General features: G+C 35.7%; 1 protein-coding gene across 1 annotated transcript; it reads left to right on the top strand.

The window, feature by feature from the left end:
• Nucleotides 1-5,715: 5,715 nt before the first annotated feature.
• LOC137387922 (gastrula zinc finger protein XlCGF57.1-like) lies at nt 5,716-10,099 on the top strand. Its single transcript, XM_068074438.1, has 4 exons — nt 5,716-5,782; nt 6,787-6,843; nt 6,956-7,018; nt 9,150-10,099. The coding sequence occupies exons 1-4, from the start codon at nt 5,716-5,718 to the stop codon at nt 10,097-10,099; spliced, it is 1,137 nt and encodes a 378-aa protein (XP_067930539.1).
• Nucleotides 10,100-13,627: the final 3,528 nt, after the last annotated feature.

The raw sequence follows: 13,627 nt of genomic DNA, 5'->3' as shown, positions 1-13,627 counted from the left end.
CAGTCTTGGCTAGTTCCAGTATATAGATAGCGCCTTTCGCATCTCTTGTGAGGCTCGTGCACTAAAACCTTTTTTTGCTCAGTCTAGGATTGTCAGACATTGCTCGTTTCTTTTGCATTAAAAAACTGACATATTTGCCTATCAGAATAGGCATATGTTTGTCTATCAGTTTTTCTGAACATTGAATGGAATCGTGGATATGAGATGAGACTTTGACCAAAACCTCATGTATTTCAAGTTTGGCAAGAAAGATACGCTTCTAAAAACTGCATTACAACAATGATATAAAACCATGTGAGGTATTTTATATCATTGATTACAATGAAACTCTGTCAGATACTGCCTAGATATGTTTTAAGTGATCTCACAAAATCACAGCAAGCTATATAGGGGAAGGTGGGGCTAGCTGAGACAGAAATCATGTATTCAGCTATGGTTAATTTCTTGTTGTGAGTGAAAATTCTAAACATCGTAAAAGATAATCTACCACATAATATGCATTTAATACAAGGACCGTTGTTTGATTTGGTTAAAAACCTAATCATATATAACATTTTTTGTAACATAAGACATTTTGTAAGTTGAGACATACAGCGGGGCAAATTAAGACAATTTATAATATCATGAGAAACAATTAATATATTTCCAGAAACACTGTATCTTGGCAACAAGTAAAACATTAAAATGATGAGGTCATAATTTTACAGGGTTTATTCTACAAAAATATGATGAGATTAGTCCTTCACCATTTTAGTCTTTTTGCTTGCATATTCTACAAGAGCATAAACTCTTGTTATGAAATCCTCAACACACATATTTTTATTTTCGGATGCACAGGATAAAGCATCAAAAGGTGCCGGCTCTTCACCCAATGATTCACTCTCAGAACTTTCTAACCTGAGTCTTGTTTTTTTAATTTTTTGACCTTTGTTTTACTTTGCTAAGCTCATCGCTTGAATCATGTTTTTCACTTGCGTGAAGAACTAATGTCTGTCCTCGTTTTCTTCCACTTTTTGGTTTGCGTGGCTCAGCTTTGGGAAATGGTTGAACACTCTCAGGGGTAGCACCACAATAATCTGCTACGAGATAATCGGTAGTGATCATTGTAGTTGAAACTGTACTATCACTCACAGTTGTTGCCATTTGATTTCATCTACAGGAGCAGGCCTATCAGTGATAGAAGCAGCCATAAAATAGGCATCTGTAAAAATGTAAATGTCAAAAGGAAAAATACCAGTAGGCCAAAATCTAGAGATAATATTTTCTGGGGTAATTGATTGACGTGGAGCTTTGGCAGATATTTGGTAAAGGCTCATCATTTTTCTAGGATTGTCCAACAAACATCCATCGCAAGCATACAAATAATACATACCATTAAACAATAAGTTACTGTCATCACATTTTATTATACCGAAGCAGAGTAATTAAACAAATATAATCAATGACCAATGCTTACTTACTTTTTTAAAGGTCCATAGCGTGACATGTCTAAGGGTTCAAGTCTGTTTGTTACACGCGGCAAGAAAGCGAGCAGTATGACATTGGAGTCTTTTGCCTTTTCAATTGTGTCATAGGTTAGATGACTGTGATGGTTGTCTAGAATTAGCAATACGGGTGACTCCTTAGATGGTTTGCTAAACCTAATAAATTGCGCCATGCATTTATTGAAGTTTGGTGCTGTCATCCAGTCACTATCATGGAATAGTCCGCGGCTGCCGGGTAGAGAATTAATCATGCATGGTGCTCAGATTTCAGAGCCAAACATTATTTAAACATATTGCTAATTATATTATTACCAATAATTGTGCAGTGTGGCCTTGTAATTTGTATCAGAGCTAATATCTGACAGGTTTGATCATCAATGAATTCCAGTGATGTTTTGGCCTTTTTTATTGGATGTTTTTGACATTTTAAATTAATGATAACAACGTATTAGTTACACTTCTAACAAACTAGTAAATTCAAATCATTTTACAAAATCAACCCTAGTTTTTAAATATCAGTCACCAAACTGATTGCCTTGATTCACCAAATTTCACTCTACACTTATCTAAAATTAATGCATTTTTGACTAGATGCTACTACACAAAGGAAAATATACTCTGGAACTCCTTAAATTCATACATCAATAATATGTATATGAAAGTAGAACCTCATTTGGAGCTAAATTCATTTTGCATCGATATTTGCAAAGTTTTCCTTGCTATTTTAACGTTGCCCAAAACTTAAATATTATTACATTCTGAAATACAGCCACGATGAAATACAGACAGATACACATCTGACGATGACAGACACTTTGAGAAATATATTTATTGATGTGTAGAAATAAATTCATAACTAAAGTAGCACGTAGTAAGCATCCGCAACTAAAATGTGTCTGAATTTTGAGCTTGGATTCTGAAATATACGACTCTAAGTTGCGATCAGTTTTGTGTGGCCAAACAAACGCAGGTGGTATAGAGTTTCCATCAGCACTCACACACAAACAAGAGTAATTAAAATTCCCCTCTCTCCACAAGTCACCTGCCCGACTCGTTCTAATGACTTGGGTGCTACAACTTTAGAGGGTACATAGACTGTAGTCAATGCAGTCTCATCCATATTTTATATTCTATTAGGAGGAAGATCGTTCTCATTGACTTGTTTTAAATTTGCAACGAATTTGCTAACTGTATGTTTGTAAAAGGCTGTAGACCTAGCCAGGCTTGTTGCTTCTGGTTTTCTTAGAGACAACTGACTAGTTCTTTGCATATAACTTAATGCCCAATCTTTTCGTGCCATGTTATTATTGGCCCATGACTGCGGAGTTCTGATGCCATTAACTGATGCAAAGGAAAAAGCCAACTGTCGAGTTTCTGTTATAGTCAAGCCATGGTTTATGCGAGCACATATAACCAAATATTCGCTGAGCTTCTGCTTCTCTGGTGAATATTTGACGTGACGTCTGATACCCTGTGCTTTTTTCTTTGTGAAATCTAGACAGCGCAGATTTATTTATATCAGCTTTTTTCGCTGCTTCTCTCAAGCTGAATTTATTGTCAGTCATTAATTGAATGGCATATTGTAATCTTTCTGTAGCATTCTTATTTCCCCTATTAGTTTTTCTTTTGTAGTTTCATACCATATTGTCTTTTAGAAACATAGAAACACAAGTTGATTACAGTATTAGTAGAATAGCCTCTAGCAATATACATTCTGATCAAAGACCATATCAGTTTTAACTGGTATATATTAAGGGGTTAGTTGAGACAGTGTCTCAACTTGCCCCACCAATGCTGTCTCAACTAGCCCCAACTCATCTGTTATTAAGTAAACTATGTTTTTGTTATAAAACTGTGCGTAGAAATAAATCCATAACTAAAGTAGCATGTAGTAAGCATCAGCAACTAAAATGTCTCTGAATTTGAAGCTTGGATTCTTACTAATCTCTTAAAAATCACATCAAATCTGACGATAGCAAAACCTTAATAAAACAGTTAGAAAATAAAAATAATCATCGTACCTCGAAAGGATTTTCCACATGAATTTCTAACCAATATGGCTGGTACTAACAGGAAGTGACCTTTCTAAAGTAGGAAAGACAACTCATAAGTACAAAGCAAATTTTAAATAATGTGACTGTCTCAACTTACCCCTTGTTTTAACTAGCCCCACTTTCCCTAATATATCAAGAGGTAAAGCAAAATTAGTACAAAAGCGTCAGGCAAACAATTAGCAAAGTTATCACATCTCATCGGACATCATTGTTAGCCCAATGATGATAGATTGAAATATAATAATTTTACTTATTCACTTACCCTCAGAGGCGAACAAAGAAATACATGTAGGCAAAGACATTCATCGCAAGTCACTCTCAGTATGCCAGCATTGGAAACACCGCGCTTGGCGCAGGTGTATATTGGCGCACTCAGCACAACAATACTTTGTCTCCACTTATTTTTGACCAGCGTTCTAGGCTGTAAACCATGCACTACCAGTCTGTGCTTTGAAGCACTGCTCACACGCCACTGACGGGCAATCATTTCTCTTCAGTTTGTTTTTGGGTTAGGAGATTGGAAATAATGGTTCATGTTTAGATGAACAAGATCAGTGTCAGAGGACCTCGGTTTTTCACGCCGTAATTTACCATAGCAAACAAAATGGCTAACAGCTAAAACTTACCAGTAGGGTAGTGCTTTTTCAAATGTCAATCAAGACAGCATAGGGACCAATGAGCAATGGAACATGAGATAATTTATTCCTAAAATGTCCAAACATCAAACAAAACAAATCTTTTTTCTATGACATTGCTGAACATTTAGTAAACTGCGTCCATACTTCACCTATTTGGAAGCCTATCAGGCAAGCGTGATCGGGGCGAAGAAAGCATAACTCTATCTCGGTATATGTGGGATCAGACTTGAAAGGGCCTAAACGTAAGTTAGTAATAGTAGATAGTGTAAATTTTACCAGAACCACTTTGACGACATCTGTAGACACATCGACAAGAGCTCTGCCAATCAGATTTCTGACAGTATTTATTTCAATCAGTCATGCTATCGGTCTTGAAAAGGTTAACTCTAACTAAAATCACTGTCACTGAAAATACTATGTGCAGCATGTACTGTAGGGAGTTCTTACCTTCGAGCCAGACAAATAAGAAAAACATTGAATTTAATTTGAATGAATATAGCTTACTAAACACACACCTGAAGCTAAGTTTTCAAATGTATTTTAGTAAACGAAACTTTAATTTTGTCATCAATTAAAGTTTTATCACTTATCTGTTTTCGATTTCATTTTCACTATAATTTATAACTGACAACACTGAACAAATAACTAACTACCAATATGTTATTTGCCTAAAGGACTTAGGCAAATAACATATTGGCATCTTCATTATTCTGACGTAACCAGCATACGGACTCCCAAATTTGAATTTTAAGAGAAAATTTTGTTGATGTCATATGACGGGAACAAAAACATTGTGTGTGACATTGAAAGGCGAAAAAACCTTATGATAGTGACATCGTAACCCCGGCTTGCACTGTATTTCAAAACTTGGAGCTCCAAAACTATTCAACTTTTAGTAGAGTCTTTGTAAAGTGAACACTAATTGATGACTTTATCGTAATATTTTACACACTTTTTATCATTTTTGTGACTTATTTTGAACGTTGTGACACAACTATCATTTTTGTCATGATCATTTTGTCACATTATATCTTTTTTAGAGTCCAAGACAGTTTTTATTTTTATCATTCAGTGCTATATAATAGATTGTCATAAAAGGCCAAGTCATCATATGATTTGTTGCTAGCATGCCAACAGAGTATGGTTATAGTTACCTGGCTTACTAGAAAGCTAGTTAACTATAATAATACAGGCACGAAACACCGAGGCTGCCAAAATATATTAGAAACCTAAAAATTTTATTTTGCCTCTATAAAGTTTGATGATATTTTCAACAGGTCATGTAGGACCAACCATTGACAATGATCCTCAAATCAATCTATTTATTCTTACTGTCTTTTGTAATAATATATTTTTACTTTGATGTTTGCTATTATCGTGCTGAATACAAATTAAGTTGCTATCTCTTCATTTCATTGGCGGGTTTTGTTCACAAAAAGTAGTCTCCTACAATCACTGTGTTAGGTGAACGTTGATTTTTACCTAATCTAGTTTGATACTATTATTTAGATAAACTGATCTCTCCATTTCACGTCTGTCATGGAAGATTTGGTAGTAAAGGTGGACCCAGAAACAGATGGTCTGAGTCACAGTGTCTATCCAACTGGTTAGTTAATGCTACCGAACTATGTATGTGTTGAAGAGTATTGCCCTTAAGGATTTCGCATTATATATTCGCTGTATTCCATGTTCTCTGTACCCATTTCCTATTTATCGATGTTCTCTGTAGTCATGCTTACTTTTTTTCATTTTCTTTTTCTTTTTCAGCCATGTCCTCTATAAACTTGCCTATAACTATTTTCTTTTCTCTCAGCCGTACCCTCTATAAACTTACCCACTATTATTACTTCCTTATAGCCATACTATATTCGCTGTATTCCATGTTCTCCAGGCACATATTCCCTGGGGTGGCTGGCCGGCTGAGCCGTCTCAACTTTTTAGGAATTTTTGGCGGCTAAATATAGTCAAACTCGGAGAACTCGCCCTGGAATAAAATGTAAAATTTTATCACGAACACTTGGTTAACTCGAATGGATTTGTTTGGTCCGTTCCCACGTAATGATGAGCTGCTTTAGATAACTCGACCTCAACATCATTAACTCGAACAGTTATTTGCCCGACGGCTACGGGAACGGTTTTTATCGCTGTAGAATATCATTTTATTCCAAGCCATAGAGATAAATGTTAACTTTTAATAGTTCTTGGGCGTCATTAGTATCATGATTGGCAAAATATTTTTGTTAACGACTTTTATAAAGGTTTGCAAAAGGTCAAGTTTTACCAAACATCCATTTGGGAATGGCCCAACGAAAGCGTAAAAACCTTCGGATGAACTAAAAATAAAATCGGCAAAATTTATCTTTGTTGAAACGCTCAAAAGAAAAAGATGTCTTTTTTTCTTAGCGTTTCAACTGCGGTCAAGTTTAGCCTATTTTAATCTGAAAACGTCCTAGCAGTCACATCACACTATTTTAACGTTGCCCAAAACTCAAATATTATTACATTCTGAAATACAGCCACGATGAAATACAGTCAGATACACATATGACGATGAAAGACATACTTTGAGAAATATATTTATAGATGCATTATCGTTGCATTATATTGTAGATATTGAGGTTAAAGTAGACCCTGGTGATTCATCTGTAAACATAGACAGTGCTCAAGGTAATTACTGTATATTATAAGGATTATTTATAGTTACCATGACAACTTATACTTACGTACAAGAAGCTTCTCATTATCATTCACTTTAGATAAACTCTCATCTTTATTGTAGGAGTCGTAGAAGTGAAAATAGAACCAAGATCGGATGAAGGTGCTGATAATCTCTACCCTACTGGTTAGTTTAAGAGTTATCAATTAATAGTGGTAACTGCTGTTGACCAGCTCTGATGTCAGGTTTCTCCTGTTAATTAATATGATAATTACCATTGCCTGGACAATTGAAAGTCTGGAGATGTGAAGTCTAAAAAAGCGAAGGGACGGGTGTCGGCTGTATTAAATTACAAGATATGAAAAAATTCTGAAGTTATCGGATTTTGGGATTTAATTAGCCAAACATCCTTAACATAGATTTGAGAGAGCTGAGAAAATGTGAGTTATTTTTACAAAATTGTAACCTCTAACTCCGGGAGGCACATTGTGTTTTTAGTCACATGATATTTCTATAGGATCTTTATAAGATCTATGGGATTTTTTTTTAGGTTTTGCATATGAAAAGATTGTTCAATTTAACTAAGCTGCTTATATTGTAAACACTAAGATCAATTCAGAAACAGAGAGTCATTCAGTCAACACACATGATGATGAAGCCTAATATAGTGTTAACTTAATGGAGGTTATAACGGGTCGAATTTTTGCCTTCAATATTTGACCCGCTATCTTCTTCTCATAATTATCTCTGCCCAACCTGGGCCTCCATCTGCAAGTCTCTGCTGCACCCTCCACTTTTTCCATGAACCTATCAATCTCCTCCTCTTTTTCAGTTTCATGCACTAAAACCCATGCCTCATGTCCACTATAACTTTCTTATCCTAAAATGATTGGTGAACTTCTCTTGCAACACCTCGTATTGCATCCCATTCACCTCAATCTCTCTTGAGTCAAATATATTATTACGCACGTCTTCCATGCCCTCCAAATATAAGACGAGCTTCTTTTTTTCTTTTTCGAACCTCTCCACTACTGCCTTCTTGTTATCTCTCTTTTCAAAATTACCTCCACAATTTAAACCCAAACCTATGGTGAAAAGCTCAAACTTTTTTTGAACTGAGTTTTGCACTGCAGCTTGGTTCCATGTTCCAATTTTAATTTAGACATATTTTAGACTGATTAATCACATCTAACCAGTAAGTTGTCTCTGTGGCGCCTATGTGAGTAACACCAACAACAACAAATTTAATGAACTGATCTCTCATTTACCATCAGCAAATTTGGCGCTTAACTGACATTGAACAAATTTTTTTTATCCGTCTGATGCCACTCCTGACACCATGTATGGTTGAGTAAATCACATTTATTGTATATCACTCTTTTTCTTCCCTCTGTGTGCTGCATCTTCACCAGTCTTCAATACTCGTTTGCCTCGGCATTTTTTCTCCGCGCCTCTCGTGACATTCTCTTCTTATCCATGTCAAGGTCACAACAACGAGTCCATCACAAAATGGTAATATAGTAATGGATTCCTCCATCATAGACCTGCTTTGAGGACATTATATGGTTGTATTTGTTGTTACTATTGTACCACTGTGATTATGACTCTAGCCTTGTTTTCGTCATCTCAAGACATTTGCTAATAGCCACTTTTCACGCAACGACCTATTAGAGAAATTGAAGATTATACCTACGCTTTTATCGAGTCATTCTTTTGTTCATCAGGGACCTGTCATTCTCATAGATATCTTTTTTAGTATTAGTTGTCAGAGGTGTCTATAAATTTACTTAGCTAGTCCAATTTTTCAGCGTGATTCACTAGCTGATGGCTCAAACTAAAAGTTAACTATTTGCTTAAAACAATAAAATTGTATCTTTAGCTGTTTTTCACATGATGAAACTTCACCTTCTGGTCCAAATTGGTCAGCATCGGACTGTACTCAGATTAAATTTCATTAAAAGCATCTTGAACTTCATTATTCATCTGTTTGTAATTCTTCGCTTGGCATTTATGGCAGTTTTTATGTTAGAATTTTCCGAATGCATAATTAAACACCTAGGTTTACTTTTATTACTTGAAGGTTTAAATGACACTTTTGTGAAATAACAATACTTGTGTGTGTGGTACTACAGTGTCTGTGTGCCACAGAACTGTTGAAAATTTTTATAGAATCTTTTTAGCTTTTCTGGCCTGAAGTTTAATGGAAAGCGTGCCATATTTATCAGAGTACTGTTTTAAGGTAGAAGTCATAATCCTCTTGCAGTCTTCTAAATGAATTTTACATTTTATGATTGGTAAGCATTTTCTTGCATTGCAGGTGAAGATTGTGAACCGAAATCTTTACAAAGAGACCAAAATGTTCTACCGATAAGATCAGTATCTATGACCACTGTGAAGACATCATTTCAATGCGAGATGTGCAGTAGGAGCTTTACTGAGCGCAGCAATCTAACAAGACACATGAGGACTCACACCGGAGAGAGGTCATTCCAGTGTGAGATTTGCAAAATTACTTCTACCCAGTGGGGTCATCTAGTAAAACACATAAGGACACACACCGGAGAGAAACCATTTCAATGTGAGATGTGCACTAATAGGTTTGCTCATCGCAGTGCTCTAAAAAGTCACATGAGGACTCACACTGGAGAGAAGCCCTTTCAGTGCAAAATATGCAGTAGTAAGTTTGCTCAGCGATGTCAATTGACACGCCACATGAGGACTCACACAGGGGAAAAACTATTCGAATGCAAAATTTGCAGTAGCAGCTTTGCTCACTGCCATAGTCTAACAAGACACATGAGAACTCACACCGGAGAGAAACCATTTCAATGCACGATTTGCAATAGAAGCTTTACTCACTCCCATAATCTAACAACTCACATGAGGACTCATACCGGAGAGAAACCATTTCAATGTAAGATGTGCAGTAGTAGGTTTACTCATTGTAGTAATCTAACAAGTCACATAAGGACTCACACCGGGGAGAGGTCATTCCAGTGTGAGATTTGCAACATTACTTTTACCCAGCGCGGTCATCTAGTAACACACATAAGGACACACACTGGAGAGAAACCATTTCAATGTGAAATGTGCACTAATAGGTTTGCTCACCGCAGTGCTCTAAAAAGACACATGAGGACTCATACTGGAGAGAAGCCATTTCAGTGCAAGAATTGCAGTCGTAAATTTGCTCGACAATGTCAATTGACGAGACACTTGAGGACTCACACTGGAGAAGAACTTCCAACTCAAGATTTGCAGCAGTAAGTTTGCTTATCATGGTAGTCTAATGGACCACATAAAGACACACACTGAAAAGAAACCATTTCAATGTGAGATGTGCATTTATTTGGGTTGCTCAGCGCATTAATCTCTCAAGTCACATGAGGACTCACACTGGAGAGAAACCATTCAAATGTGAGATTTGCAGCATTTTCAATCACAGGAGTCTATTAGATCACATTATAGCTCATAATGGAGAGAAGTCATTTCCGTGACTGATGAGCAGTAGTGGTTTTGCTAGTCCCAGTGATTTAACATTACCCTGATGTTTCTTACTAAGGAGAAGCCATTTCAGTGTCAGAAATGCAGTAGCAGCTTTACTCAGCCCGGCCATTGAACTAGACACATGACGACTCATACTGGATAAAAGCCATATCAGTGTAGCTTTACTCATGGCTTCATACCTTAAAGAATCCACTTCATTGTAAAACATGGGACCGTACATATTGACGACCCTACATATTTTAATCCGCACATATAATCTGATTTGGCTCTGTGGAAATTATAGTTGTTTTATATTGTTTGTTATATGGTCTTTTTGTTGTGTGATTGCATATGTTGCATATTGAATGATGATTAAATTGGGTATTGGTGAAAAATAAAGTACTACGTTTGATAAGAATAAGTTGTCCAATAGCTGACAAGCTTTGGTTATGTCTAGTCGAACCATATTGAATATGACTGAAAAAATAAAGTACTACGTTTGATAAAAATAAGTTGTCCAATAGATGACATGCTTTGGCTATGTCTAGCCAAACCATATTGAATATGACTGATGACTGGATATAGGTACTTATGCTGATTATCTCGACAAAAGCTTTTGACATTGGAAACATCGGATCTGTTATTTCTGTAGTAAGATATTCTTTAGCAAAGTTTAGTCTTCATAGTGCATGGATTTTTTAATATCTACAACGTAATAGTTCACGCAACAGCTAGGGGCACGAAATTAAAACTCTCGACCATCACAAAATATAAACATATATATATATATCTACATATACATGTACAGATCTCAGTGTTTAGCTGTTGGCTGTTTGTAATATGTGTATCTAGGTAGAGCGATGAAGTTTAAGGAACGAAAAATTGCTTTGCATGAGGTTTAACTTCAGAACCTACGGGCCTGCAGACAAGTGTTCTAAGCCGCTAGGCCATCTGGCTACATGGCTGTACAACAGATAAATTTTGTAGATCATGCCAATTACACCTGCCGATGTTTAATGCCAATTGGTTAAAATACTCACGCTTCACATAGCATGTTTAAAGAGTTTCCTTATGCTGGCTTAAGTTATAATAATAGCTCTTATTATAGTAAGTTTAACTAGCTCAAGTTACTCAAATTTATTGGAGGAAGAAACTTACCCAATTAAATCCAATCATAATTTATAGATCACTTAAGAGTTGCTATAATTTAGATTTCACACAGATGGTAGCTAGCTATAATTTATGTATCATTCAGGAGATTTCTATAAATTATATGTTATTTAGGAGGCTGCTGCTATTTATATATCATTTAGGAGGTTGCTATACCTAACTTATATATCATTGCAGAGGCTGCTTTGGGTTACATATAATCTCGGAGGTTGTTATAACTTCGAGATCACCTAAGAGTTTGCTATAATTTGAATTTCACACAGGTGGTAGCTATTATTTATATATCATTTAGGAGGTTGCTATGAATTATATATTATTTAGGAGGCTGCTGTTTATATATCATTTAGGAGGTTGCTATAACTTATTTATCTGTTATTATAACTTAAACAGCTATAATTTATATACCATTCAGAAGATAGCAAGTAACATTGTACATACATGTAAGAGATTATTCAACTTACACGTGTTCAAGAGGTACCCATAACGTATACCATGTATATCCTTTAAAAGGCTATCATAAATTATGTACTATGTTAGGAAGGTAGCATAATTTGCACACATCAGCTAAGAGGCCATAAAACCTTGTTCTCCTTAAACAATTTATACGCATAGTGACTTCTCTGACTTATGACATGTCGGAAAACTAACAAAATTATCTAAAAACAGTTAAATTTTAAAATATGAGGTACTATATTTTTGTGTCTATTGGTACGATCATGAGTTGTGGGCAGATTGGCCTCTGTTGCACATTTCCGTGTATGTTTGTTTTTTCCAAAATATCTTAATTGTTGTTAGAACTTATATATAGTATAATATGTTAAATTTTAAGGTAGGGTGCAATAAATTCGTACATAAAACAACAACTGTCACTACGCTTGATACCGAAAAATAAACTTAGTCATGTACCATAGAATCGGTGTTACTTAGTCACCAAGCAGAGTAGATTTATTCAGATATCAAGTTTAATGAGATATTACAAAAAACGTCAAAAACATGAAAAATGTGCTGACGGTTTTTCCCGCAGTATTTTTGAGCAAGTAGTTAGCAAATCATCATTGTAATTTTAACAGGCCATATTTTTTGAATAGCATCCAACTCTGGTGTTGTTGGCAGTTTGCTTAAATCTTCTGATCTTGGCTTTTTGAACTATCCAATTTCTTTTAGGCTGCATCTCTTTCTGCTGACCTAAATAAATATATAATGTAACTCATTATCTATAAATATGTGCTATGTTATAATTTCTAATTTAGTCACATATCGCAGCTGCACTGCATACACAGATTTACATGAGCTAGTTGGAAACAATGCATGGAAACAACTCAGTTACTGTTGTTGTTAAGATGAAACTCATGGACTTTTCCCTTGGTGTGCATTTGTATATGCAGTAATATGAATTACTTGCACAACATACTTAGCTACTCAATCTAACATACAGTACAATATGAGCCTGTCTGTGTCTGTTCATTCATGTTAAGCTACTCTTAGAGCGTTAAGAAAAAACATTTCCCTTCTCGGAATGGAACCTGGAACATCAGGTTCAGAGATGGTCCCGATACCACAACCCCAAATAGTGGGTAGATTTCAAACCTGCCTGTTGGGTTTATACAGAACCAAAAGGAAACGATTACCTGCATATGTAGAACCAATAAAAATGCGTTAACAACTTATCCTGAGTGTACAGTAGTACTTCAACTTACGAGTGCTCCAACATACGAGAAACTTGAGATACGAGCCAGCTTTTAAGCAAGTTCTAGCACTAACATACGAGCCATGTTTGAGATACGAGCACATGAGTTAGTTGCCAAGTATGCCGGAGGTGTTTTATGAGAACAGCATCACTCTGTATTTTTCAACTGCTCAGGTTATACTTTTGTACCGTGTTTTTTGTGCGCGATTTTCAGTGCAGAATTATGTGAATTAAAAGTACTGTGCGTAGACCGAAAGTTTGCCAGTAAAATGAAAGATGAAATACAAAGAAAAAGCAAATGATAACAATTATTAAACGGAAAATTATTGAAAAAATATGCGAAATTTGTATGCGTGATTGAGCTAGCTCAGCAATATGACAGAAATACATCCACAATTATCAAACAGAAGGCTTATATTCAGGGCATTTATTTAGTTCGCAAAAGGACTAAC

Source organism: Watersipora subatra, chromosome 2 (assembly GCF_963576615.1).
Source record: "Watersipora subatra chromosome 2, tzWatSuba1.1, whole genome shotgun sequence".
Lineage (NCBI taxonomy): Eukaryota > Metazoa > Bryozoa > Gymnolaemata > Cheilostomatida > Watersiporidae > Watersipora > Watersipora subatra.
The sequence above is the reverse complement of the archived record's forward strand: the minus strand, read 5'-3'. Positions and strand labels throughout refer to the sequence as shown.

What these genes read in the sequence shown, in the direction of transcription:
- LOC137387922 (XM_068074438.1), top strand. Translation starts at nt 5,716, where the DNA reads ATGGAAGATTTGGTAGTAAAGGTGGACCCAGAAACAGATGGTCTGAGT. An exon ending in TCACAGTGTCTATCCAACTG is followed by an intron (nt 5,783 to 6,786) that starts GTTAGTTAATGC and finishes ATTATATTGTAG; the next exon opens with ATATTGAGGTTAAAGTAGAC. An exon ending in TGATAATCTCTACCCTACTG is followed by an intron (nt 7,019 to 9,149) that starts GTTAGTTTAAGA and finishes CTTGCATTGCAG; the next exon opens with GTGAAGATTGTGAACCGAAA.